Source organism: Erinaceus europaeus, chromosome 15, assembly GCF_950295315.1.
Source record: "Erinaceus europaeus chromosome 15, mEriEur2.1, whole genome shotgun sequence".
NCBI lineage: Eukaryota > Metazoa > Chordata > Mammalia > Eulipotyphla > Erinaceidae > Erinaceus > Erinaceus europaeus.
Genome location: NC_080176.1, coordinates 321550 through 348858, shown reverse-complemented (window position 1 = coordinate 348858; position 27309 = coordinate 321550). Strand labels below are relative to the sequence as shown.

The 27309-nt window shown below is 51.6% G+C and overlaps 1 protein-coding gene across 10 annotated transcripts in view; it reads left to right on the top strand.

The window, feature by feature from the left end:
* Nucleotides 1–27309, top strand: part of TXNDC11 (thioredoxin domain containing 11) — a 54670-nt gene continuing 27361 nt past the window's right edge. For 6 of the 10 annotated variants that reach the window (XM_060172358.1, XM_060172360.1, XM_060172357.1 and 3 more), the window contains exons 1-4: nt 554–956; nt 9201–9417; nt 12203–12300; nt 16980–17109. In XM_060172358.1, coding sequence (XP_060028341.1) covers nt 736–956; nt 9201–9417; nt 12203–12300; nt 16980–17109 — 666 coding nt within the window. In that variant the 5' untranslated portion in view covers nt 554–735. Of the gene's footprint in view, nt 35–553; nt 957–9200; nt 9418–12202; nt 12301–16979; nt 17110–27309 lie in introns of those variants that run through there. The other 4 variants (XM_060172359.1, XM_060172354.1, XM_060172361.1 and 1 more) reach the window with 4 other exon arrangements.

The window sequence follows — 27309 nt, the reverse complement described above, 5'->3', positions numbered from 1 at the left end:
GCGCATGCTCACTGGCGGGGCCGGGGCCTGCGGGGTGGAGACAGCGGGGAGCCGGAGTTCGCGCGTGCTCACTGCGAGGGGACCGGGATGGCTGAGGGCAGCCGGAGTTTGCGCATGCTCACTGGGCGTGGGCGAAGCCTATAGGAGGGGAGGCGGATTCCGCGCATGCTCACTGCGAGGGGACGGGGGCTGGCCGAGGGCAGCGGGAGTTTGCGCTGCATGCTCACTGGGCGTGGGCGAAGCCCATAGGAGGGGAGCCGGATTCCGCGCATGCTCATTGCGAGGGGGCGGGGCCTGCGGGGTGGAGACAGCGGGGAGCCGGAGTTCGCGCGTGCTCACTGCGAGGGGACCGGGTTGGCCGAGGGCAGCGGGAGTTTGCGCATGCTCACTAGGCGTGAGCGAAGCCCATAGGCGGGGAGCCGGATTCCGCGCATGCTCATTGCGAGGGGGCGGGGCCTGCGGGATGGAGACAGCGGGGAGCCGGAGTTCGCGCGTGCGCACTGCGAGGGGGCGGGGCCTGCGGGGTGAAGATGGCGGGGCGGCCGTGGGGCGCGCGAGTCGGCGCAGGCTCGGCGGCCCAGGGGGCGGAGCCGCGGGGGCGGGCGGGCGGCGCGGCGGCGGCGGGGCTGACGTGGAGGTCGCGGGTTAGCGGGCGCGGCGCTGGGGCTGGCGGCGGCGGGCCGGCGGGCGCTCGGCCTGCGGCGGCGGTATAAAGCCGGCGTCCGGGAGCATGTGATGTCGGAATGCGGAGGCCGCGGCGGCGGCGGCGGCGGCGGCGGCGACGCGCAGGACGAGGGCGGCGGCGTCCCCGCGGGCTCCGGCTCCCCCAGCCCGGCGGCGCGGCTCGGGCGCGGGCTGCGCGGCGCCTCCCTCATGGCGCGCCGGCGGCCCGAGCTGCTGTGCGTGGCCGTGGCGCTCGGCTGCGCGCTGCTCCTCGCCCTCAAGTTCACCTGCAGGTGAGCGGCCGCGGGGTCGGCCCGGCCTCCCGGCACCTGTCGCCTGTCCGCCTGCGCCGCCGGCCCGCGGGGACCCCGCTCCAGGGCGCAGCTGCAGTGGGCGCCGAGGCTCCTGCGGAGGCCACGCGGGGGCTCGAGGGCCGTGCGGGCGGGGACGGGGACGGGACGGGGCGGGGGACGGGGCAGGGGACGGGGACGGGACGGGACGGGGCGGGGGACGGGGCAGGGGGGACGGGGACGGGGCAGGAGGGGACGGGGCAGGGGGGACGGGGACGGGGCAGGGGGGACGGGGACGGGGCAGGGGGGACGGGGACGGGGCAGGAGGGGACGGGGCAGGGGGGACGGGGACGGGGCAGGAGGGGACGGGGCAGGGGGGACGGGGCAGGAGGGGACGGGGCAGGGGGGACGGGGCAGGGGGGACGGGGCAGGAGGGGACGGGGCAGGGGGGACGGGGCAGGGGGGGACGGGGCAGGGGGGACGGGGGCGGGGCAGGGGGGACGGGGCAGAGGGGACGGGGGCGGGGCAGGGGGGACGGGGACGGGGCAGGGGGGACGGGGACGGGGCAGAGGGGACGGGGGCGGGGCAGGGGGGACGGGGACGGGGCAGGGGGGACGGGGACGGGGCAGGGGGGACGGGGACGGGGCAGGGGGGACGGGGACGGGGCAGGAGGGGACGGGGCAGGGGGGACGGGACAGGGGACGGGACGGGGCAGGGGACGTGACGGGGCAGAGGGGACGGGGACGGGGCAGGGGGGACGGGGCAGGAGGGGACGGGGCAGGGGGGGACGGGGCAGGGGGGGACGGGGCAGGGGGGACGGGGACGGGTAAGGGGGGACGGGGACGGGGCAGGGGGGACGGGGCAGGGGGGGACGGGGCAGGGGGGACGGGACGGGGGACGGGACGGGGCAGGGGATGGGGACGTGACGGGGCAGAGGGGACGGGGGGCAGAGGGGAGGGGCCAGGGGGGACGGGGCAGGGGGGGACGGGGACGGGGCAGGAGGGGACGGGGACGGGGCAGGAGGGGACGGGGACGGGGCAGGGGGGACGGGGACGGGGCAGGAGGGGACGGGGACGGGGCAGGGGGGACGGGGACGGGGCAGGGGGGACGGGGACGGGGCAGGGGGGACGGGGACGGGGCAGGGGGGACGGGGACGGGGCAGGGGGGACGGGGACGGGGCAGGAGGGGACGGGGCAGGGGGGACGGGACAGGGGACGGGACGGGGCAGGGGACGTGACGGGGCAGAGGGGACGGGGACGGGGCAGGAGGGGACGGGGGACGGGACGGGGCAGGAGGGGACGGGGGACGGGACGGGGCAGGGGATGGGGACGTGACGGGGCAGAGGGGACGGGGACGTGACGGGGCAGAGGGGACGGGGACGGGGCAGAGGGGAGGGGCCAGGGGGGACGGGGCAGGAGGGGACGGGTCAGGGGGGGACGGGGACGGGGCAGGAGGGGACAGGGCAGGGGGGACGGGACAGGGGACGGGACGGGGCAGGGGACGTGACGGGGCAGAGGGGACGGGGCAGGGGGGACGGGGCAGGAGGGGACGGGGCAGGGGGGACGGGGCAGGAGGGGACGGGGCAGGGGGGACGGGGCAGAGGGGACGGGGACGGGGCAGGGGGGACGGGGCAGGAGGGGACGGGGCAGGGGGGACGGGGACGGGGATGGGCAGGAGGTGTCGAGGCAGGGAGGAGGTGCTGGGCCCGGCCGCGGCACCTGCTGTCCCCGGCTGGCAGAGGGCCGGGAGCCGCAGTTACCTGGCGAGCAAGCTCAGCAGAGCAGCCTCTGTTGTCGCTCGCTGGGATGGAAGAGTTCAACTCGGAATTTTTTCTACTTTTTGAAATTTTTGTGACAGAACCAGACCGCGTCACTCTGACGGGGGCGGTGGGGGGAGTTAGACTCATGCACACAAGTCCAGCAAGGGTTTTTAAAAGATTTCTTGATATGTTGACAGGAGAGAGAGGAAATAGGGCAGCACTCCGGCACACGGGATGTTGGGGGTAGAACTCAGGACTTGACGCTTCCAAACCCAACTCTGTCCAGTGTGCCGGCTCTCAGGGTGCGTCCCGCCACATCTTCACTTACTTCACTTTAGCGGTTTGTTTTTGCTGCCAAGGACTCCCCTGGAGTTTCACACTGTGTGACTCTGCCACCTCCCCATAGGTGAGAGGCAGAGGGGCCGAGGAAGGAGCAAAGGCAGCAGGGAGCCCACGCGCTGCTTGTGAAGCTTCTCTGCGTGGTGCTCCGCAGCCGACCCCAGCTCCCTGCGTGTGCAGATTTTTGTCATGCAGGCCCGCAGAACACACTGCTTTACCCTCTGCTGGGCTTCCCTTCTCTGGGCTCGCTTTGTCAGGGAGGCCGGCGGAGGCCGAGGGAGAGGCCGCAGCACTGGAGCTCGCTTCGGCAGTGTAGCGCTCCCACGTGGGCTGCTGGCCTGGGCCGTGGACATGGCGAAGCAGGCGCCCTCCCAGGTGGCTTATTGTTGGTTTTTAAAGATTTTGTTTACGTACGTATTGGAGAGAGGTAGAGAAATTGAGAGCAAAGGGTAAGTGGGGGAGAGAGACCTGCGGCCCTTGTGAAGCTTCCCCCTTGCAGGCGGGCGGGGCCTAGGAGTGCTTGTACATCCTGACACGTGTGCTCTAGTGGGTGCTCCGCTACCCCGGGCACGTGTATTTGTTTGTGTTGAGAGAAAACACCAGCTACGGCCCGTATGCTGGGGATCAGAGTCAGACCTCACGCTTCCTGCTCCGGCTCTTTACTCACTGCACCACCTTCTGGGTCACACGGAGAGCCGCTCACCGTCCCCTTCTCCCTGACCTCCCCATCAGGCTTGTTGAGATTATCCACACGTGAGAGAAAGCTTCACGTGAAACTGAGAGAATGGGGTGTATCCCGTCCAGCGTAGGGTGTTTAGCAACCTTCTTGGCTTTTACCCACTAGATGCCACTAGCAAAGCTCACCTCCCCCAGAGAAGACAACCAGAATGTCTCCCACGCTGGCCCTTGTGCCCACCCCCAACAAAGTGACCTGCTTGAGAACTCCAGCTGCGTGCCGCTGAAGGTGTGGGGCTCAGGGCTCGCCTGCTGTGCCATGCTCCTTCCCCAGGACACGTGCTACACAGCTTGGCCCGAGTCACACCCACCGGATTTGCTTCCTTTATTGTCAGGAACTAGACTAGTTTTTACTTCTTTTTGAGAGGTCTATTAGAGCGACCAAAGCCCTGTTCAGCTCAGACTGACAGTGCTGGGCATTGAGTGTGGGACCTCAGAGCCTCATGCAGGAGAGTCTTCGGCGTGACATTTATGCTGTCTCCCCAGCCCTGGGAGCTAGACTCTTAACCCTTGTTCTTTATCCTGTTCCTTCTGGCGAAAATAGACAAGGCATTTGACAAGGTAGATGATCAAATTAGAAAGGGGATCCTCCCACCTCAGAAGGGTGGGGAAACTGTTTCTGTCAGCTTGTCCTTCAGTGAAAATGGTGTTTAGTGTTTGCTCTGAAGCACATGACTCCTGATAGCAAAGTCCTTTGTGGTTGCAGGGGAGAAAAGAGTGAAAGGCAGCTAGCAGATCAGACAAAGCCAGGATTACATCTCCTTCAGGCGTGAGCCTGCTCAGTCCCCTTCTGCTCTGCCGGTTAATTAGACCGGACTTATTTAAAAATGGCATCACTGGGGAGGCGGGCGGTAGCGCAGCGGGTTACGCACACGTGGCGCAAAGCGCAGGGACCGGCGTAAGGATCCCGGTTCGAGCCCCCGGCTCCCCACCTGCAGGGGAGTCGCTTCACAGGTGGTGAAGCAGGTCTGCAGGTGTCTGTCTTTCTTTCTCTCCCCCTCTCTGTCTTCCCCTCCTCTCTCCATTTCTCTCTGTCCTATCCAACAATGATGACATCAGTAATAACTACAATAAAACAACAAGGACAACAAGGGAATAAGTAAATATAAAATTTTAAAAAAATGGCATCACTGTACAACCAGTGCGTACCATTTATGTCCCCTTTTCCTCTTTTATTTTTAAGAGCTTTGCATTACGAGGACTGAACGTTAAGAGCATATGTCTTCTTTCTTCTTTCTTTCTTGCTAGAGTAAATCTTTGTTGGTCGTCGCAGTCCTGACATAAGTGACAGCCCTCTTCAGTATCTGCCGCTTCTCTGAGTTCAGATCGGTCCGTATAAAAAAGGCTTGCGGTTGAAACCGGTGTATTTCAGGGTGTTTGATCTTGGTGCTATTTCCGCCTGACTCTCTCCATGGAAGCTCTGTGATTTCTTCCTGCTCTGCTCTGATTCTGACTTGTAGGGCGGGTGTTTTGTGCAGTCGCACAGCTAAATCACAGGTATTTGTCTTGGACTTTGAAAGTTGCTTCAGAGCCTCTGGCAGTTGTAGGGTCTGAATCTTAGGCACAAATCCAGAGTTAGAAAAGGCCTTTCTTGTATGCAGCTGTTTTTGTTTGTTTGTTTGTTTTTACCTATCTGAGTCGTAGACATAAAAGCTGCAGGAAATCCTTGCTCTAGGTCGAGCTTTTCCAAAGCCTTTAGCAAAGGGAAGAGTTAGATGGCGCCTGGGGCCATTCGGCTGGTGCCTTGCTGACCTTTGCTCTTCATGGGCCCTTTGCTTTATTGGCTGGCGTCCTCCAGGGACTCCAGCTGGGCTGAGGGCCGGGGTTGCAGTAGGGCAACACTGCCCACCAGGCTGTCTTAACCTCAGCTCTCAACAGTAGCAAAGCAGCACCCACAAGGAGCAGACAGAATTCTGCAGCCCTGAAGCTGGCCTTGCTGCTTCTCTGCCACAGCTTGTGGGCACAGCTATCTCTGCACCCCGCTCAGACCCTGCCTACCACCTGTCACAGGAGCTTCCGTCACCTCGTTAAGGTCTCCAAGCGGCACAGCTGTACTGTGTCTTGTTAGCAGCCTTCAGGGGCAGGCGGTGGTGCTCAGGGTGGAGCACACACATCACAGTGTTTGAGGACCTGGGTTCAAGCCCCCCGTCTCTGCAGCTTCACTAGTGGTGTTTCTCTGTCGTCCCTTTGCTCTCACGTTTTCTCTGTCCTATCACATACATAAATAGTTAACGAAAGCCGGGAGCACCCTGAGAGTGCACCCTGTCTGTCGCTGTGCCCTCTTAGCACCTGGAGCTGGTGACTTGCTGCAGGAGCTTTCCCTCCAGTCACCGTGCGAGCGGCAGAGGTAGGTGTTCAGGCCCTGGAGACACGCGGCAGAGCTCCTTGGTCGAAGGGTCAGAGTCATTTCCAGGAAGGGATGTTTACTCCCAGTGTTTTTTGAGAAGAGTGCTACTCATCTCTCACTTACGGTGATGTGGGGGATTGAGCCTGGGGCCTCTGATGCCTCACGCATGAGAGTTTTTTGCATAAGCCTCAACACCGTTTGCTCCAACTTCTAATCCAGCTTTTGGTTAAAGTTATATGTTTAAAATTGCCTATGTAATTCAGGACGTCGACACTGGTTACCGAGGAAAGTGTGGAACTGTCTTTCAAGGCTTTTTGGCTTAACTAAGGTCTTAGGTGTTTATATGTTTTCTGTTTTGGTTCTAAATATTTGACTGACTGCTTACAGACTGTCACTTAGTATGGCTGCTTTTAACAAGTTTACTGAGACTTAAATATATAGTATGTATCAGTTCTTTTAAAGATCACTTGGTAGGTAACGTAATTGTAAGAGTATATACCCCACTGACTTATCACTTGTTTAGTGAATTACTCCAGTGAGGGGGAGTACATTCCAGCTCTGGAGCTTCCCCCCATGCTGTGGCACTCTTGTGTGGTGCTGGGGCTGTCTTGGGCCTGGAACGTGGCAGGGTGCATACCCTACCCAGTGATACCTATCTGGCACTTCCAACTTTCTTAGACTGCTACGTAGGTGTTTTCCCCTGTGCTTTTGCTTTCATCCTGTGCCATCATGTCTATTATTTTTTCTAACGTTCAGTTATTAATGAGAGGGTGACCCAGAACTTCACTCTGGCACATGCCAAGTCAGGGATCCAACTCGGGACCTCATGTCAGTAAGTCCAGCACCATCTCTCCAGCCGCTGTGCATGTCCAAAATGTCTCTTTTAGGGGGTAGGTAGCATAATGGTTCTGCAAAGAGACTCTTGTGCCTGAGGGTCCAGAGTCCCAGGTTCAGTCCCTCACACCACCAAAAGCCAGAGCTGATCAGTTCTCTGATTGGGGGGGGGGGGGGGGGGTGTTTCTTTCAGACAACATATAACTTGATGTGATTCTGGGTGTCAGTCTGTCTTCCGGCTACTTGCTTGCCATTTGTGCCTTCTGGTTTTCGTTCCTTTTCTGCCTCCCTTTGGGTTAAGTATATCGCATCTTCATTTCCTTGGCCGGCCTCTTAGCCGACTCCTGTGGTGATTTCACGCCGTTTGAGTGCAGACGCGTGAACAAGTCCCGGCCTCGTTAGTTCTCGCTAATTTGATGGGATGCTGCCTCAGCCAAGACCTGTCTCTGCTTCTGCCGCCTCCTGACATCCTCGGGTCCCCGTAGTCTGTTGGCCAACTAATATGTGATTTCTGTTCCTCTTCATTATTGACCTGTGGACTATGTCAGATATCCGGAACGGTGGGGACTTTATCTCATCATTACTTTTGCTGAAATGCCTTGCTTACACTAAGAAAGTGCAGACTTGGTCCAGCTAGTAACTTAATGTTTTCTCAAAGCTGAGTTGATTTTCTTGCAGAATTTTTTTTTCCTACCACCAAGGTTATCACTGGGGCTCGGTGCCAACACTACAAATCCACCTGATGGTCATCCCCCCTCCTTTTAAGTCTATTTTTTAATTGGATAGGACAAAGAGGAAGGGAAGACAGGGAGAGATGGAGATAGTCCTGCCTGCATACCTGCTTAATTGCTTGTGAAACGTCCCTCTGCATATAGGGAGCAGGGGCTCGAACCCAGGGTCTTCTCCATACTCATAGTAATGTGTGCACTTAAGCAGGTGTGCCACTGTCCAGCCCCCAGAAATCTTTTTTTCCCCTTTCCTGTTAATGAAGGACAGAGAATCGGAATATCACGTTAGCACATGCAGTGCCAGGGATCAAACGTGGGACCTCATGCTCACAGGTCAGACATTTTAACCACTGTACCACCTCCTGGGCTCCTCCAGTATAAGTCTTGTTACTGTAGCTGTGGATACTCTTTTTATTTTTTATTTTTTATTTTTTGCTTCCAGGGTTATTGCTGGGCTCAGTGCCTGCACCATGAATCCACTGCTCCTGGAGGCCATTCCCCCCCCCCTTTTGTTGCCCTTGTTGTTGTTGCCTTGTTGTGGTTATTGTTGTTGTTGTTGATGTCGTTCGTTATTGGATAGGACAGAGAGAAATGGAGAGAGGAGGGGAAGACAGGGAGAGAAAGACGCACACCTGCACACCTGCCTCACCGCCTGTGAAGCGACTCCCCATACAGGTGGAGAGCCGGGGGCTCGAACCGAGATCTTTAAGCGGTCCTTGTGCTTTGTGTCCGTGTGCTATACCGCCTGAGCCCTGGCTGTGGAAACTCTTATCCTTTAATTCTGAGCAAGCTCACTAAAGCGTGGGGGGAGTAGCTTCTGCTGTGGAGAGCAAGCCTGTAGAGAGATGAGGATGGAAGCTTTAGGACGCAGAGACAAGAATGTGGGCCATTCCAAGACCCTTCTATGCTGCCCCTACCCCGTGCCCCTTCAGCCTTGGGAGGCAGTGTAAGAGGAGCTTCGCTGTGCTGTTCGGGTCTTGGATTCAGCGGATGTTGCCTCTGTACAGATTTTTTCCCCCTCCGTTCAAGGATGATATTTTGGGCACTCTCATTTTCTTATGTCTGTTTATTTATTTATTATTTATTTACTTTTAACCAGAGCACTGACCAGCTCTGGCTTATGGTCATGTGGGGGGATTGAACCCCAGACTTCAGAGCCTCAGGCAGAAAGCCTCTTTGCATAACCATTATGCTATCTACTCTCGCCCTCATTTTCTTATCTCAAAGAAGCCCTTTTGGGAGCACCATGGACTGCACCAAGACAACTCAGTCGATGGTGGAGCAGTGCAGTGGTCTCTCCCTCCTTTCTTCTCTGAAAATACGGAATCAAAGTGGACGGGCTGACTATTCAGCAGTATCGCACATGCACGAGGCCTGGGCTTCATGGCATGACAGCCATGAGAGAAGACTTCTTTTAAGTTTCATTCACCTTCCTCACTGTTGTTAGGAGCTGTTGTGAGAAGCAGATAAACTTAACAACCTTGTTTGTGTTTGCTCTTTTGTAGTCGAGCAAAAGATGTGATAATACCAGCAAAGCCACCCGTCAGCTTTTTCTCCTCGAGGTCTCCGGTTCTCGACCTCTTCCAGGGGCAGCTGGACCATGCCGAGCATGTGCGCCGGGACTCAGAGGTGGCGCTGCTGTTCTTCTATGCCCCGTGGTGTGGGCAGTCCATCACTGCCAGGGCAGAGATCGAGCAGGCAGCCACCCAGCTCTCTGACCAGGTAATGCTGGCGCTCCCCCGAGAACTAAGTGACCTCAGTCCTCTTCGTGGGGTCACACTGTAGCCTGCTGACCGGCTGGCTTGCCAAGGTAAAGGTCAGGAGCACTACTGAGAGAGAAAGAGAAAACAGTGTCACTCTGGCAGACCCGCGACCTGCCTTCTGCACGTGTGTCCTGAGCTCTGCCGCTGAGCCACCGAGCCGCCTCCCCTCCTGCTAGGGGCACTGTGGGGACTGCACGCTCTTCTCCAAAGATGCCTTCCCAGTTATGGTCGTAGTCGCTAGAGGCAGGTGTGGGAGCAGTTTCTGCTCTGTGCTCAGCTGGGGGGCAGGTGAGGGGTTTGGGTTCTTCTAGAGGTTGGGCACAGAAAATTCTCACCCCAGCTCTTAGCTGGCTAGGTAGTTTGTGTAAGAGAAATTGATCTATCATATCTATAGCGGAACCGGGTGATCTTTTAAAAACTTGGCCCAAATCTAAATTCAACAAGTACTTAATGAATGTCCCCATTGTGCTCGAAGAGCGGAGCAGACAGCAGGTGAGTCTGTCATCTGTGTGGCGGTGTGTTTCAGCCCGGTGGACTGCAGTTGAACACAAGCCCTGAAAAGAAACTCTTTGATGATAAAATCACCCAGTCACACAGTTTTGAGATAGACTCTTCAGTGCACTAATCCTACCTTAAAGGTGAGAAGTAAAAGGATGTGAGTGAGTCACAGCTGTGTAGACGTGGGCAGGAGAAGTCCTTGGACACCTCAGCGGAACCACCGTGGATGCAGACCGAGAAAGAGGGTGTGTTGGTGGCTCCGGTGTCGCAGGGGCACGACTCACTGGTGGGACTTTTTTAGGGGAAAGCAGCTCTACATGAAGCTTTGAACCAGCCAGTGCTTTCTGTCCCCAGTTGACACAGAGGTTACTTCCTAGGGAATTCAGAAACACAAATGCCGTAGCTGGATCCACACAGAAAGTGTGTGAGCCGCTGCTGTGCTCCAAGGCTGCAGCAGCAGGTCCAAGAGTGCAGGGGTGGGGGAGTGATCGTGCCGCCCCAAGCTGATGGTCTCACTCCTTCCAGACGGAGAGTTTTCTGTTGTGTGTTCTCAGGGAAATAAAGGGGAGGGGGTAGTGGTGGTGTGTTTTTGGAAGTAGGCAGTCTTTTGAGACATCCTGCTTGGTGCAGTTAGTGGCCATGGCAGATTATGCCTTACTTGGAAGTGAAACACAGAGGTGAGCTTGAAGTGAAGATCCTGTTGGTTGTCTTTCTCATGCACAGCCTCTGAAAGGAATCCTCAAGAGTTCACACTGAGCAAGGTACGAAGCATCTGGAGGTGCATTTTCATCTGTATACTTACATGCTTTCGAGATTTTTTTGTAAAATTTTTTAAACGTAGCAAAAGTGAAGGAACTTTGCCTGTAACTCAAATATAACAGTCAACACTTAGTTATGCTTGTTTTCACCTTTGTTTATCCTTTTAAAAAATATTTATTCCATTGTGTTGCCTTTGTTGTCTTATTGTTGTGTTATTGGTATCGTCATTGTTGGATAGGACAGAGAGAAATGGAGAGAGAAGGGGAAGATGGGGAGAGAAAGACAGACACCTGCAGACCTGCTTCACCGCCTGGGAACTCCCCTGTAGGTGGGGAGCCGGGGGCTCGAACCAGGACCCTTACTCCGGTCCTCGCGCTTCGCACTACGTGTGCTTAACCCGCTGTGCTGCCGCTGGGTGTTTATCCTTCTTACTGCCCCTCTCCTGAATGGCTCTCAGCTGGAGGCTTCCCTCCCCTGGGGACCTTTGGGGCCATCTGGAGACTGTCGTCGTTCCTTGAAGGGTTGCTAGCAGCATGCAGTGGACAGAGGCCAGGGCTACGGCTAGACACTCCACAGCTGTGTCCTTCACCCAGTGGCTGGATAGCCACTGGCCCCGCCCCCAACAAACAGACAAAAACCACGAATGTAAGCAAGACCCTCATGGCAGTTCACACCCACAGTGTGAGCAGTGACAGGTCAAGAGCTGACCCCGTGCATGTGGTGACCGTTGGCCCAGCTGATGGGGCACGACTCAGTGTGAGCTGCAGACATCAGGACGCTTCTTTGTCAGCACCCACTTACGGTGTGCACCTGCTGTGTAGTCTGGTGTCCACACCGCATCTTAGGGCGTGGCTTTTCTGTTACCTCGATTTGTTTTTACGCCATTAAAAAGGGTCCTTCGGAATTTGTCATGTTTTATTTGCTGGTAATACCTTTTCTACCTCAGATTCTCAGTTTCACTAGCCGAGTGAAACTCTAACTCAGTGTAGTATGTTCACACTTGGAAAGCCTCTTTGGTGCTAAGCAATTTTTACTTACTTATTTATTTTTTTACTTATTTATTTACCCTGGGTTATCGCTGGGGCTCAATTTTATTTTTTATTTTATATTTTGCCTATGATGAAGTCAAGAATTGAGCCTAGATCCTTTTGATCTTTTGGTGCCTCAGATATCAAAGTCTGTTGCATAAACCACTGTGCTAGTCACCCTCCTCCAGCCTTTTAAAAAGATGTATTTCTTCATTAATGGGGGAGAAAAAGAGAGCCAGACATATGCAGTGCCAAGCATGAACATGAGTGAGGCTTTGCCCACTGCACCACCTCCTGGGTCACCTGTGTGGGTACATATATAACTTTTTTTTTCATGTTTTCTGTTTCGATGTGAGAAATAGTTCCATATGCCTACAATTCTATCTTTAAAGTCTTGGTAGTTTTCAGTTGTTATTTATAGTTATATGAAACTTCGTTTAATTTTTTTCCCCTCTGCAGGTGTTGTTTGTGGCAATTAACTGTTGGTGGAGTCAGGGGAAATGCAGAAAACAGAAACACTTCTTTTATTTCCCTGTAATTTATCTGTATCATCGGAGGTAAGAACTTTTGAAGTCTCTAATTCCACTTTTTATGAATTTGAAAATGTTTCTTTTTATTTCTGTTTGAAAGTACTATTCATTGTAGAAAATTGAGAGTATGTAGATAAAAGAAATAGAGCTTGGATAACTCGAGTTTATTTCTTCCCAGACTGTGCACCCCCTTGCAGCAGCCCCTATCTCCTGAGCGGCTCCTTCCTCTGCTGCTCCTCTCGTCTCATTAGCGGTGACAGCACCTTGGATCCACTGTGGCTACACACTGCAGATGATCTATGGGTGCTTCAGGGTTTAAAAACACACAGAGCCCCCGGCTCTCCACCTGCAGGGGAAGTCGATTCACAAGTGGTGAAGCAGGGCTGCAGATGTCTTGTCTTTCTCTCCCCTTCTCTGTCTTCCCCTCCTCTCCATTTCTCTGTGTCCTATCCAACAACAACGACATCATCAACAACAACAATAATAACTACAACAATAAAAACAATAAAAAGGAAAATAAATAAAAAAATAAAAATAAAAACACACAGATAGGAGTCGGGCGGTAGCGCAGCGGGCTAAGCGCAGGTGGTGCAAAGTGCAAGGACCGGCGTAAGGATCCCGGTTCCCGGTTCGAGCCCCCGGCTCCCCATCTGCAGGGGAGTCGCTTCACAGGCAGTGAAGCAGGTCTGCAGGTGTCTGTCTTTCTCTCCCCCCTCTGTCTTTCCCTCCTCTCTCCATTTCTCTCTGTCCTATCCAACAGCGATCACAATAATAATAGTAATAACTACAACAATAAAACAACAAGGGCAACAAAAGGGAATAAATCAATATTTAAAATAAAATAAAAGAAGAAACACTGATTGGAGGACTCCATGAGAGGGCATGTCTCGCATCTGACTTGCATGCAGGGTTTGGAGGTAGGAGATGGGGTTCTGGACCTTGTTCTGTGTGATTGGGTCATTCTTAGAGTAGGTTTGGTTAGCCGGAGCTTTTCTTTGGGGCTTGGCTTTTCCCCTTTCTTTGAACTTTCTGGATCTGACAGACGTCCGTCAGCCCTCATTCCCTCACTTGTGAAATCTCTCCATTTCATTACACTTCTTGGTTGTTGACATGAAATGCTACAGGTACATGGTACTGTTTCTCAGGAAGCTGTGATACTGACTGGGCAGAACACACTTTTCCTGTCCCGTTCTTTCCCTCAGAAGCTCCTCTAGGTATTCAGTGCAGTGATAAATCTGGCAGTAGCACACCTGGTTAAGCGCACATAGTACTAAACACAAGGCCCCGCACGAGGATCCAGGTTCGAGCCCCCATTCCCCACCTGCAAGGGGGACTGTGCAAGTGGTGGAGCAGGTCTGCAGTTCTCTGTCTCCCACTTCCTCCCTCCCTCCCTCTTTTCCTCTCTCTCTGTCACCCCATCCCTCTCAGTTTCTCTCTGTCTTGTCCAATAAAATGGAAAAAGAATGGCCACCAGGAGAAGTGGATTCATAGTGCCACACCAAGCCCCAGCAATAACCCTGGAGAAAAATAAAATGAAAAGACCAGTTTTTGCTTGGGAACAACTGAGACTAGATCCTGAGTCTGTCTCCCTCACCTGTTTGCCAGCAATGTGGACTTTGGGCTGCTTCATTTTGAAGGTTGAAACGCAAGGTGGGGTGTTTGTTTATATTTATTTTTGGCGTTAGGGATTGAACCCAGGGCCTCACGCATATAAGCATGTAATCCACCAGTGAGTTGCATCCCTGACTCAATTGCAGGCTTTTAAAAATACTTTCTCAGTGTCGCTTTGACGTGCTTACGTTACGTCTGGCTGATTACATGACCGTGCTAGGGCTTTTCACCCGTGCAGTCTCACTGCTCCTGGCAGGCTTGTTCTCTTTTTCAGTTTAAGGTAGTGTAGTAGAGAGATGGAGGGGGGTGTGGAAGAGACGCCATAGCGCTTGCTGTGGGTGGGTGGTGCACTTTCATGATGTTGGGAGCTTGATCCCAGGCCCTTGTTATTTTTTATTTTTAAGATTTTATTTCTTGAGAAAGATAGAAGAGAGAGAGAACTAGACATCAGTCTGGTACATGTGGTGCCGAGGATTGAGCTTGGGACCTCATGCTTGAGAGTCCTGTACTTTATTCACTGTGCCACCTCCCAGACCACGGTCCCAGCCCTTTAAATGGTAGAGTATAAACCATCTCCCAGCCTGCACCTCTTGTACCTCCCCCACCCACCAAGTGTGAGGTGCTTAAAACTTTAAAATTCTGTTCTGTTTGTATTTCTTTTTCTTTTTCTTTCTTTTTTTTTTTTTTTTTTTTTATCAGAACACTGCTCAGCTTTGGTTTACGGTGGTGCTCGAGACTGAACCTGGACCTTTTGTGTCTCAGGCATGAAACGCTTTTTGCATAATCATTATGCTATCTTCCCAGCCCAGTCGTGTGTTTCATCTCTTGGAAATAAACAGTTGGAAACCACACAGATGCTTGGTGGGATCTGTGGGTCTTGCAGCTCCATGTAACCAAGCCAATTTCCTAGAGGTGTACTCAACTTGATGTGGCAGGCAGTATTCTGTCACATGGTTATAGAGAAAGATTGAAAGGACAGGAAAGGGAATTTAGAGATACCGGGTCCAGCCCTCTCCTTTGATAGTTGAAGGATCTCAGGGTAGTGCTCCCCTTGAAGTACTGGTCCTTCATCTTTCCCTCTTGAATTCGTCCTTGTTTACGTCAGTTCAGACTCACTAATGCTCATGGCAGCACCTAAAATTCCAGTGTGCTGAGAGCAAAAGGAAATCTAGAGGCACAAAGGCCAGCCTTTTCTTGATAAAGATCTTTCGGCCTTCTGTCTTCTGCACACACATCTGAACAGATGTGTTCCTCCGGCTGTGCGTGTGAGCAGTGTACAGCACAGAGGGCTTTAGAGCAATAGCACTTTCAGGTTTGGCCCTTGAGTCTATTCACTGGGGCGTAGGAGGCCACTGCTGCACAGGTAGGTTGTCTGGCCTGATAGGAATTGAAACCACTCACCAGGAGAGTTGAGCAAGCTCTGGAGTAGTTGTGGCTTCTCGACATTGTTGGAGTGCAGCTGGCCTTGGTCAGCTCAGACGGCGACCATGGCCACAGGGCATGGGCAAGACCACCTCCCTAGCCTGCATTCTGGAAGCTTCTCAGCTCTCATCAGTCAGCAGGACTCTTGTGACATCAGACCAGAGCTCGGCAGATTAGGTTTCCATTTTGGTTGATTCTTTTTCATTCACTAAAATATGCTCTCAGATGGTTTTTTAAGAATTGCTTTCTTTAAAAATTGTTGGTGATTTGTGGTACTTTACAAAATTAAATTAGTTAACACGTTAGTTATACTAAGTTAGCTAGTTTGTGTGGGGGTGTTCCCCCCCCCCCATGGTTATTGCTGGGGCTTAGTGCCTGCACTACAAATTCACTGCTCCTGGAGGCCATTTTTTCCCATTTTGTTGCCCTTGTTATTATTATTATTGTTGTCATTGCTGTTGTTGTTGAATAGGACAGAGAGAAATGGGAAGACGGGGAGAGAAAGGTAGACACCTGCAGACCTGCTTCACCGCTTGTGTGAAGCGACTCCCCTGCAGGTGGGGAGCTGGGGGCTCGAACCGGGATCCTTTTGCCAGTCCTTGCGCTTTGCACCACCTGTGCTTAACCCGCTGCACTACTGCTCGACTCCCTGTGTGTTTGTTTTTAACAGTGCACTGCCCAACTCTGGCTTATCTGGTGCTGGGGACTGAACTTGGGACCTCAGAAGCTCAAGTGTCAAAGTCATTAGCAGAACCATTATACTGTCTTCCCAGCCCGCTTACTAGTCTTGTTGATAGTATATTCTGTGCGTGTAGCATTCTACTGTCTAAGTGTGTTTTTCGTAATATTCCTTTGTCCAGCATCACATTCTACAATGCATACTGGAAAATTGTCTGACCTCACCATTATATGTTTGTGGTAATTTCTGTGACCATATGTCGCAATGCTGTGTCCACAGCATTTGGAGAATTCTGTGTTCTGTCTTTGCTGTTAACAGGAAACTTAGTGTCAATTTCTGTTTAGAGAGAAAAATGCTATGGAGTGGCTGAATTTCCCCTCAGCCCAATCCTTTGTGTGTGAGCAGTGTCTGTATTCAGGATTGGAAAAGGCCATGTGAGACTCTGAGCAGCCTGGAAGGGTGCTGGTCTTGCTCAGCACCAGATCACGTTCCTGAGCATACCTGGCCCCAGCCAAGTGGGAACAGGAGCTCTTCCGTCACTCCCTGCCTTCCCACAATGCTGCTGTCAGCCTGAAGCTTTCAAGGGGTTTTAAAATTGACGGGTCGTCCTTTATTTCAGAGTGACGTGAAAGACACTGGAGTGTGTAGTTACCATCTTTTTCTCAATGTCCAGTGTTGCCTTTCTGGCTGGCTTCTTAAAAGAAGTATTTGACCCCCGCCCAAGACTAGAAAGACTGTGTTTTTGTTTTGAAGTTGAGTTTTCCTGCCTAGTGAAGCTCAGAGAAGAGTGTTGGCCGCCCCCCCTCCCCGCCATGTCCACTACAGTGCTTATCCTCCAGCCCTCCTGAGACCAGAAGGCTGCATACCTCTGAAGCAACTGGGATCCTAAAGCAAGACATTGTCATTTTGTGGTGTTGATGGTTTTAGGTATACGTTACAGGTTGAATGCATGGTGTATTATTTTTATTTTTATTATTTTTATTTTTGGTACTAGTTTTGGACCAATCGAATACAAAGGCCCCATGAGTGCTGTTTACATTGAGAAGTTTGTCCGCCGAGTGATGAAACCACTTCTCTACATCCCATCTCAATCAGAGTTACTAGATTTTCTCTCAAACTACGAGGTACCTGTCTTTCATATCTCCTCCTGTCCCCAAGGCTTTGTGGGTTGTATTAGCTGTATTAGAAGGGTTTTTGTCTGTCTGTCTGTTTTTAAAATACATATATATACCTTCTGGTTTGCAAGTAGCAAAAGATAAAAAGATACTGTGGATAATCCCCAATGAATGCTTTGAAAAATTTTTTAATTATCCTTATTTATTTCTTGGATAGAGACAGCCAGAAGTTGAGAGGGAAGGGAAAGATAGAGAGGGGGAGAGACTCCCACAGACCTCCTTCACCACTTGTGAAGCCTCCTCCCTTCAGGGGGACAGGGGCTTGAACCCAGGTCCTTGCACATGGTAACCTGTGTGCTTAACCAGGTGTGTTACTCCTGGGCCCCAACTAATGAATGCTTCTTGAAAAACTATATTGTAGGGATGGTTTGGTCAAGTGAATTTTTTAAAAAAAAATTTTTGTTATCTTTATTCATTTATTGGATAGAGACAGCCAGGAATCAAGAGGGAAAGTGGGGGATAGAGAGGAAGAGAGACAGAGAGACACCTGCAGCCCTGCTGCACCACTCGTTAAGCTTTCCCCCTGCAGGTGGGGACTGGGGACTCGAACCTGGGTCCTTGAGCATTGTAACATGTCCGCTCAACCAGGTGTGCCACCACCCGGCCCCAGTCAAGCGAACTTTAAGGGAATAGTGTCGACTGCCATGGGGAGGAGAGGGAGAGGAGATCCAGAGCGGAGAGGGAACACAATTCACACAATTCTTTATTCGTGCGGGAACCTCAGAGTTGGGTGAGAGCGCAGCGGTTCAGGCCACGTGGAGCTAGCCAAAATGGCCGCCTCCCTCTACGCAGCACCCTTCCGTTCACTGAGTTGAAAAGTGGGCAAGAGAGCAAGGGGTGGAAGAAGAAGGGCTTTTATGGGAGAAAGTTGGACGAGGTTGGCGATAGGATAATGGGAAGGGGGAGGAGTAAACAAAGCACTCCGACTAGCCAGGGGAATTGACAATGCCCTGAGGGGCAGCATGGCGGCTGTGACTGCATCTGCACAATTTCCCAGCAGAATAGAATATTTGGGAAAGCTTGCCTGTTTTTGTTGGGGAACTTTTGGTTTGTTTCACAGTAAACATAGAGTATGTAAGGATTGACATGCAATACTGTCTGTTCCTGCAGGCTTCTAGAAACTTTCTTTGACACTTTAAGGAATTTTGCTATGAGATATTTGTCTGCGTCCTCTGATCGTTTTTGTAGAGCCTTCAATGTGTGTTCAGGATAACTTATTACTGAGAGAAGTCAGTGTAATACTTAAAATAGTCTGAATGAATTCTAAAAATTGTCACAGACAACACAGAGAGACTCATTGGAGCAAGTATAAAGTCACACTTCAGCACAAGAAGTGAAATGGTCCTTAGGCGTGTAACAAGAATGAAGCCGTAGGTGTGCGCCTGATAGAGAAGCAGGCCCCGGGCCCTGTGTATCCAGACGTCAGTCCTGGTGACTGGGCTGAGTCTTACCTTGTGCGCATGTGCAGTTAGATAGTATCTGCAGCTTTTTTCAGTCATGTTGGAAATGCTGTTTGTCCCTGGAATTCAGCCACATTGTTCATGCCCTTTATTTATATTATCAGGTATTTTCCCCGAGTTACTAAGGGGTTTCTTTCCTTATGTTGGGGTGGGGTGGGGAATAAGCCGTCTGTGGGATGATGATACCCTAGCAAAATGTTTCTGAGAGCAGGTGTTTAGGCAGGGTGAAGAAAGTGCTGTTGCACATGTTGTTAAACTCTCTCTCTCTCTTTAGGATTCTCTTTTATCTTTTAAAAAAAATTTTTTTTGAATAGAGACCAATTGAGAGGAGAGGGAGAGACAGAGAGACATGTGCAGCTCTGCTTCACCACTTAAGAGCTTTCCCCCTGCAGTTGGGGACCAGGGGCTTGACCCTGGGTTCTTGTGTGCTGTAGTGTGTGCGCTTAACCAGGTGTGCCCGCAGCCACTTTCTCAGTTGTCGGTATTACACTGAATTCATTATGCTGGTGACCTCAATTTCTTTTAGACACTCCAGTGAAACACCCATTCTTACAGAGGATCCTGAAACTAGGAGATTGTGAAATTATTGTTCAAACTCAGTCTTCCTAATTATAGATCGTAAATCGTGGTCTATACCCCCTTCTGATGCTTGGCATAACCCACACACAAATGTTTAGAAACTCTGAATGAAGCAGAGGTTCAAAAATTCTTTGATTAGGAGCAGCCTGGGGAAATAGGAGTAAAGTATGGACTTCAGCAATAGTAACAGATCAGTATGGTTTCACTGTGGTCAGTGTATAACTACGATCACAAGATACTTACAATAGGGAATTCTATTTAATATCTTGTTTATTTATTTATTTATTTTTAAACACTTTTTAAAAAAAATACTCATTTTCCCTTTTTGTTGCCCTTGTTGTTTTTATTGTTGTAGTTATTATTGTTGTTGTTTTTGATGTCATTGTTGTTGGATAGAACAGAGAGAAATGGAGAGAGGAGGGGAAGACGGGGGGAGAGAAAGACAGACACCTGCAGACCTGCTTCACTGTTTGTGAAGCGACTCCTGCAGGTGGGGAGCCTGGGGCTTGAACCGGGATCCTTAGGCTGGTCCTTGTGCTTTGCGCCACCTGCACTTAACCCGCTGTGCTACAGCCCGACTCCCTAATATCTTATTTATTTTATTGGCTAGAATTGACAGGAATTGAGAGAAATGGGGAGAGGAAGAGACAGCCACATCTGCAGCGGCCAGATGGTGGAGCACCTGGTTGAGTGCACATGCTATGGTGCGCAGGGACCCAGGATCGAACCCCCAGTCCCCACCTGCAGGGGAAATGCTTTGTAAGTGGTGAAGCAATGTTGCAGGTGTCTATGTTTTCCCCTCTGTCACCCCCTTTCCCTCTCGATTTCTGACTGTCTCTTTCAATAAACAAGGTAATGCAGGAGTAGGGCGGTAGCACAGCGAGTTAAGTGCAAGTGGTGCTAAGTGCAAGGAATGGCGTAAGGATCCCGGTTCAAGCCCCCGGCTCCCCACCTGCAGGGGAGTCACTTCACAGGCGGTGAAGCAGGTCTGCAGGTGTCTGTCTTTCTCTCCCTCTGTCTTCCCCTCTTCTCTCCATTTCTCTCTGTCCTATCCAACAACAACGACATCAACTACATAACTACAACAGTAAAACAACAAAGGCAACAAAAGGGAATAAATAGTTTTAAAATGAAAATTATTAAAAATAAATAAGATAATACCAAAAAATTATAAAGAGAGAGACACCTGCAACACTGCTTCACCAGTCACAACCATTTCCCTTGCAAATGGGGAGTCAGGGCTTGAACCCAGGTCCTTATGCACAATTTATATTTTAAAAGAATATTATTTATGTACTACCTCTGAGCACATTCCTTACGGAGGCATGCTGATGCATAGTTAATTCTGCCTGTGGTTCTTCCATTTGCAGTAGAGTGGGCACTCCCTGCTTCTGTGCCTGGAGGATGGGTTTGTGTGCTGCTGAGGCTTGTCTTTCATATTGTCCTGGCTGGCCGATAAGTCGGGGCCAGGAAGCAGAGCCCTGCTGGCCTGTACTTTGCTTGCGCAGACTGACTGTGTGTCTTAGGGGCCTGCACCAGATATTTTTTGAGAATTACCCAAAGCCTTAAGTGCACTATCAACAGGTGGGTTTCACACAGATTGGCAGGAGAGGGTAGCCGGGGAGAGAGAGGCTGGTCAGCTGACCTTTGTGGTCCCCCTTTCATGGCTGTGAAAGAGGAATCAAATGGGATGAGACAGCCTGGAGGATGTAGTCCCAATCAGTGCCGACTTGCTGCTGGTGAAAACAACAGTGCAGCTGTTTACCAGTATCCTTGCTGCAGCTCCCAGCTGACATTACACAACCTTTGTTTTGTCGTTCAGATGGTAAAAAAAAAAAGAAAAAAAAAATCTTGCAGGGTCCAAAGTTCTTTGGTTTAGTTGTGTTGAATACCTTTTAGTTACACTCACTAAGTCTGGTTTTGGTTGATGCCTTCTTTTTTATTTTAAAGTTTTACCTAATCTTTTTTAAGAAGTAAAGAGAAAAATAGGAGGGATGCTGCGGAACGTTAGAAAACACCTTACCATATGCATTTACCCTTCCCCCAAAAGTAAAAGCAACCACTATGCTACACCAGGTACTGCTAGCTTCTATGTTAATAATGCTTCAGTATTTTAAAGCACTTGACACAGAAATCTGATTCATACCTTATAATCTGTCTACCGAATGCCAGCAGTATTATTTCAATTTATTTTCTTTTTAAGAATATTTATTTAGGATAGAGACAGAGAAATTGAGAGAAAGACAATGATAGAGAAGGCGAGAGATGCTTGCAGCACTGTTTCCCCATGAGTGAAGCTTCCTCCCTGCACTTGGGGACCAGAGGCTTGGACCTGGGTGCCAGTGCATGAAAGCATGTGAGTTCTATTGGACACACCACCCCAGCCCTTCATTAATTAATTATATTTATTCCCTTTTGTTGTCCTTGTTGTTTTATTGTTGTAGTTATGATTGTTGTTGTTGATGTCACTGTTGTTGGATAGGACAGAGAGAAATGGAGAGAGGAGGGGAAGACAAAGAGGGGGAGAGAAAGACAGACACCTGCAGACCTGCTTCACCGCCTGTGAGGCGACTTCCCTGCAGGTGGGGAGCCGGGGGCTCAAACTGGGATCTTTAACGCCGGTCCTTGTGCTTTGCGCCACATGCGCTTAAACCGCTGTGCTACCGCCCGAGTCCCCAGCCCTTAATTTATTTTTATGAGAGAGAGAGAGATGGGGGGGGGGGAGAGACGACCCCTGCTTGGCTCTAGCATGTTGTGGTGGCAGGATTGAACCTGGGGCCTCTGGGACCTCAGGCCTGCAGACTAGGTGTGCTACTGCTCCTTTATCTCCTTGGCCCCAGTAGTATTATTTAGAACACTTGTACCTGCAGCCAAAATATTGAAAATATTTCCACAGATTTCAGTAGCGTGTCTGTTTAAGAGCAGTGATTTTAGCATACGCCCATTCATGTGCTCCTAGCAGTTGGGTAGGCCGGAGTGCTCTGTATTGATGTGGGGTGAGGAAGACAGCATCTGGTAGGTGGCCAGGTGACAGGAAAGCTGAACATTTTTGAGAAAGCCCTGCAGTGCCTGTCAGTAAATACCTGTTTTGAATGTTAAACAAATAACTAGATACTTTTCCTGCCAGTTCCCAGTTTGATAGCACTCTGAACGAAATGGTTTAAAATGTCTCCAGTGAAAGCACACCCAGGCAGCTGTTGTCATGGCCACTGGAGGGCGTGCACACGAGCTGCTAAACGCAGCTGCACTGTCGATGGCGTTGGCTTAGGAAGAGCTGGGATGCTTTCCTGGCCGCCTGCACGTAGCCTGTTCTCAGCCTTCCCGCTAGAGCAGGCACTGAAGTCTGTCCGTCCTGGACTGGAATTTAAAACATGCATTCTGTTTTTTTTAGATTTTTTTTTTTTTTTTTTCCTCCAGGGTGATTGCTGGGCTCGGTGCCTGCACCATGAATCCACCGCTCCTGGAGGCCATTTTTGCCCCTTTTTGTTGCCCTAGTTGTTGCAGCCTCGTTGCAGTTATTATTGCCATTGTTGACGTTGCTTTGTTGTTGGATAGGACAGAGAGAAATGGAGAGAGGAGGGGAAGACAGAGAGAGAGGGGAGAGAAAGATAGACACCTGCAGACCTGCTTCACCGCCCGTGAAGCGACTCCCCTGCAGGTGGGGAGCCGGGGGCTCGAACCGGGATCCTTACGCCGGTCCCTGCGCTTTGTGCCACGTGCGCTTAACCCACTGCGCCACCGCCCGACTCCCAAAATATGCATTCTGAACCAGGTTATCACCAGGCAAGTAGCATGTGCTGTTCTTCACTGAACTGTAAACTCGACAGAGTGACTGACTTAGCTTTCTGCTCACTAGTGCCCATTTTGTCAGGCACTCTGAGCTGGCAACGCGGGGCCAAAAAGTAGCACCACCTCTTTCTTCATGGAGTTTCAGTGTAGACCTGGACATCAAACAGGAAAGCAGGGCTTAGGGCTTCAGTTGTGTTTCCACCCAGACAGAATGTGAGCTTATTTAGACGTGTATTTAGACGTGGCCTTTGCAGGTGTTGCTAGTTAAGGACCTCCAGATAAATCATGCTGAGCCGAGCGCGAGATCTGAAGTTGAGGCTGCTGTCTCTAGGAGAGCGGTGTGCAGAGAGACAGGGAAGGTCCCAGGTGGAGGCCCAAACCCAGGCTGCCTGGATTCACAAGGGGGGGAGAGCAGCTCAGAAGCCGCCTTCCCTTGAGGCTGCGGAGAGCACATAGCCCTGCCCCCACCCTAACTTAGACTTGGGGTCTCAGGAACTGTGAGAGAACAGATTCCTGTTGCTGTAAGCCACCCGGCCAGTGTTGGTTTGTCTGGCAGCTGTAGGAGACAGATATATAAGGTGATTTCAAATGAGTGCTACAAAGGGAGTTAGGAGGTGATGAGACAGTGGAGAGCAGGGGTTGGGATATGACTTTTATTTGCTTCTTCATGCGTTACTTAAGAAAGATGATGGAGGAGATAGCATCAAGGTTATGTAAACAAACTCTCATGCCTGAGGCTCCCAGGTTCAGTCCCCCACACCACCATAAACCAGAGCTAAGCAGTGCTCTGACAAAACAACAGAACAGGCAAACAGGAGAGTACTGCTCTGACTTAATGTGGTGCAGGGGAGAGCCCAGATGTTCCGTGGGCAGTTCCAGTGCTCCACTTGCTAGACCATCCTGCCACCATAGCTGTTTGAGAAGACCGCTAAGGCTGTACCATAGGACCTGCGTGCTGACTCACTGCCGCCTCTGGAGAAGAGCTCCAGGAGATAGGCAGAGGGCTGGGAGGAGCTCACCTGTCATGCACAATGTTCCATGTTACAGGAGCTGCGTTTGAGTCTTCCGCCACCACATGGGACCTCCATGCAAAGGGGAAGGTTCACCAGTGGTGGTATCTTTCCATCTCTCCCGTCTCTCTGTCTCTCTCTCTTTTTTTTTTTTTTTTTTCCGCCTCCAGGGTCATTGCTGGGGCTCGGTGCCTGCACCACGAATCCACTGCTCCTGGAGGCCATTTTTTCCCTTTTGTTGCCCTGGTAGTTTTATCGTTGTAGTTATTATTGTTTCTGTTATTGATGTCGTTGTTGTTGGATAGGACAGAGAGAAACGGAGAAGGGGAAGACAGAGAGGAGGAGAGAAACACAGACTCCTGCAGACCTGCTTCACGGCCTGTGAAGCGACTTCCCTGCAGGTGGGGAGCCGGGGGCTCGAACCGGGATCCTTACGCCGGTCCTTGCGCTTTGCGCCACATGTGCACTTAACCGCTGCGCTACTGCCCGTCCCCCGCCCCCTCTGTCTCTTACCCTCGATCTAAAAAGGTCTGTCGGGCATATCTGCAGGCATAAAGCCCTGGTGGGGGGGAAGTGTGTTCAGGCAGAATTACAGCTTTCTGTTCTTAACCCTCTGCGGTCTATGCAGTTGAATACGAAACGGGCTGCCAAGGGCCTTGACCTCTAGACGTCTGTGTGTGTCACCACACTGCACTTTGTACCCCAGGCTCACCATTTTCCAGTCAAGAGGAAGAACTGTAGGGGAAACCACACAGTGTCATTTCTTCAGTGTAGTCCATTGGAGAGACATTGTAATTTTGAGGAAAGGATTGTGAAATGCTCACAGTAAAACAACCAGAGCTGGGAGTCGGGCGGTAGCGCAGCAGGTTAAGTGCAGGAGGCACAAAGCGCAACGACCGGTGTAAGGATCCCGGTTTGAGCCCCTGACTCCCCACCTTCAGGGGAGTCACTTCACAAGCGGTGAAGCAGGTCTGCAGGTATCTTTCTCTCCCCCTCTCTGTCTTCCCCTCCTCTCTCCATTTCTCTCTGTCCTATCCGACAACGACAACAACAACAATAATAACTACAACAATAAAACAACAAGGGCAACAAATGGGAATAAATACAAAAAAATTTAAAAACAACAACAACAACCAGAGTTAGGTTAATCACCGTTAGTTGTCACCTGCAGAAGAATAAACAGGAGACCGACCATCTTGTTACTTTTTGCCTAATTTATAATTTTACCCCATGGCTTCCCCTTTTTTATACGTAATTTTGGAGTACTAAATTAAAGGTCTCAAACATGTCAGTTTCCTTCCTCCCTGCTTCTTTTTTTCTATTTTAATTTTCTTATTTTGATTAAGACAGAAATTGAGAGGGAATGGGAAATAGAGGGGAGAGAAGTGAGCCACCCGCAGCACTGCTTCACTGCTTCTGAAGCATCCCCGAAGCAGATAAGGACTGGGGGCTTGAACCCTGGGTCCCTGAGCACTTGTAGCGCCTGTGCTTTATCGGATGTACCACTTGCTCCAGCATGCCAGTTTCTTTCTTCTTTTTTTTAAATATTCCCTTTTGTTGCCATTTTTATTATTATTATTGTAGTTGTTGTTGTTGGATATGCAGAGAGAAATGGAGAGAGCAGAGGAAGACAGAGGGGGAGATAAAGACAGACACCTGCAGACCTGCTTCACCGCCTGTGAAGCGACTCCCCTGCAGATGGGGAGCTGGGGGCTCGAACCAGGATCCTTATGCCCAGCATGCCAGTTTGTAATGGGTGAGTCTCATGGCTCTGTGGAATTCCCTGGTCAGGCTACTTGAAAATTCCAGTCTTGGGAGTCAGGTGTAGCGCAGCGGGTTAAGTGCAGGGGGCGCAAAGTGCAAGGTCCGGCATAAAGATCCCGGTTAGAGACCCCGGCTCCACACCAGCAAGGGACTCTCAACCACAAATTGTCTCTCTGTCAGACACACTGTACACAGAGACAGACACACACCCTCACATAGTAGAGCAGTGCCTCAGGTGTCTGTCCCCCCCACTGTCTCTGTCACACGGACACCCTGTACACAGAGACAGACACACACCCTCACATAGTAGAGCAGTGCCTCAGGTGTCTGTCCCCCCACTGTCTCTGTCAGACAGACACCCTGTACACAGAGACAGACACACACCCTCACATAGTAGAGCAGTGCCTCAGGTGTCTCTCCCCCCACTGTCTCTCTGTCAGATAGACACATTGCACACAGAGACAGACACACACCCTCACATAGTAGAGCAGTGCCTCAGGAGTCTGTCCCCCCACTGTCTCTCTGTCAGACGGACACACTGTACACAGAAACAGACACACACCCTCACATAGTAGAGCAGTGCCTCAGGAGTCTGTCCCCCCACTGTCTCTCTGTCAGACGGACACCCTGTACACAGAGACAGACACACACCCTCACATAGTAGAGCAGTGCCTCAGGTGTCTCTCCCCCCACTGTCTCTGTCAGACAGACACCCTGTACACAGAGACAGACACACACCCTCACATAGTAGAGCAGTGCCTCAGGTGTCTCTCCCCCCACTGTCTCTCTGTCAGATAGACACACTGCACACAGAGACAGACACACACCCTCACATAGTAGAGCAGTGCCTCAGGAGTCTGTCCCCCCACTGTCTCTCTGTCAGACGGACACACTGTACACAGAAACAGACACACACCCTCACATAGTAGAGCAGTGCCTCAGGAGTCTGTCCCCCCACTGTCTCTCTGTCAGACAGACACACTGTACACAGAGACAGACAAACACACCTACGCCTGCAGGAGTTTCACAGCTCATTAGATTCTGTTCTTAGCAGCCCCTGGATGAATTGTCTCTTGGCCGGAGAAGGAAACTGAGGCATCACAGTGACGGGGTCGCTCGACACCAGTCAGCCCTGGACTTGACTGTGTGTTGTCACTGTAGCCCAGCACTTTTTCCTCAGGGTCTTGGTGTTTGGTTTTTAAGATGTGGACAGTGAGTGCAGAAGACAGATGGCAGACAGTGTGTCCTTAGGAGAGACCATTCTGGACGGAGAGGTGGACTGTCTGCTGGGGCCCCTGGCTGGCTGGCAAGAAAGGAGAGGATGCTGTGCCATGGTTAGAGAGATGACCTGAGCAGGTGGCACTACTTTTTGGAGGTGAGGTGTTGGGGCACGAAGAACCCTCTGTAGACTGAACTGCTTGGGGGTGGGGCAGTATTTTGTTACGTGGGATCCTCTGAGGGGAAGAGAAGTGGCACAGAAAAGATATCTTGACCCCTGGAGTGAGCCCATCAGAGCTCAGCTGATGGCCGGTGAGTGTGAGGGAGCA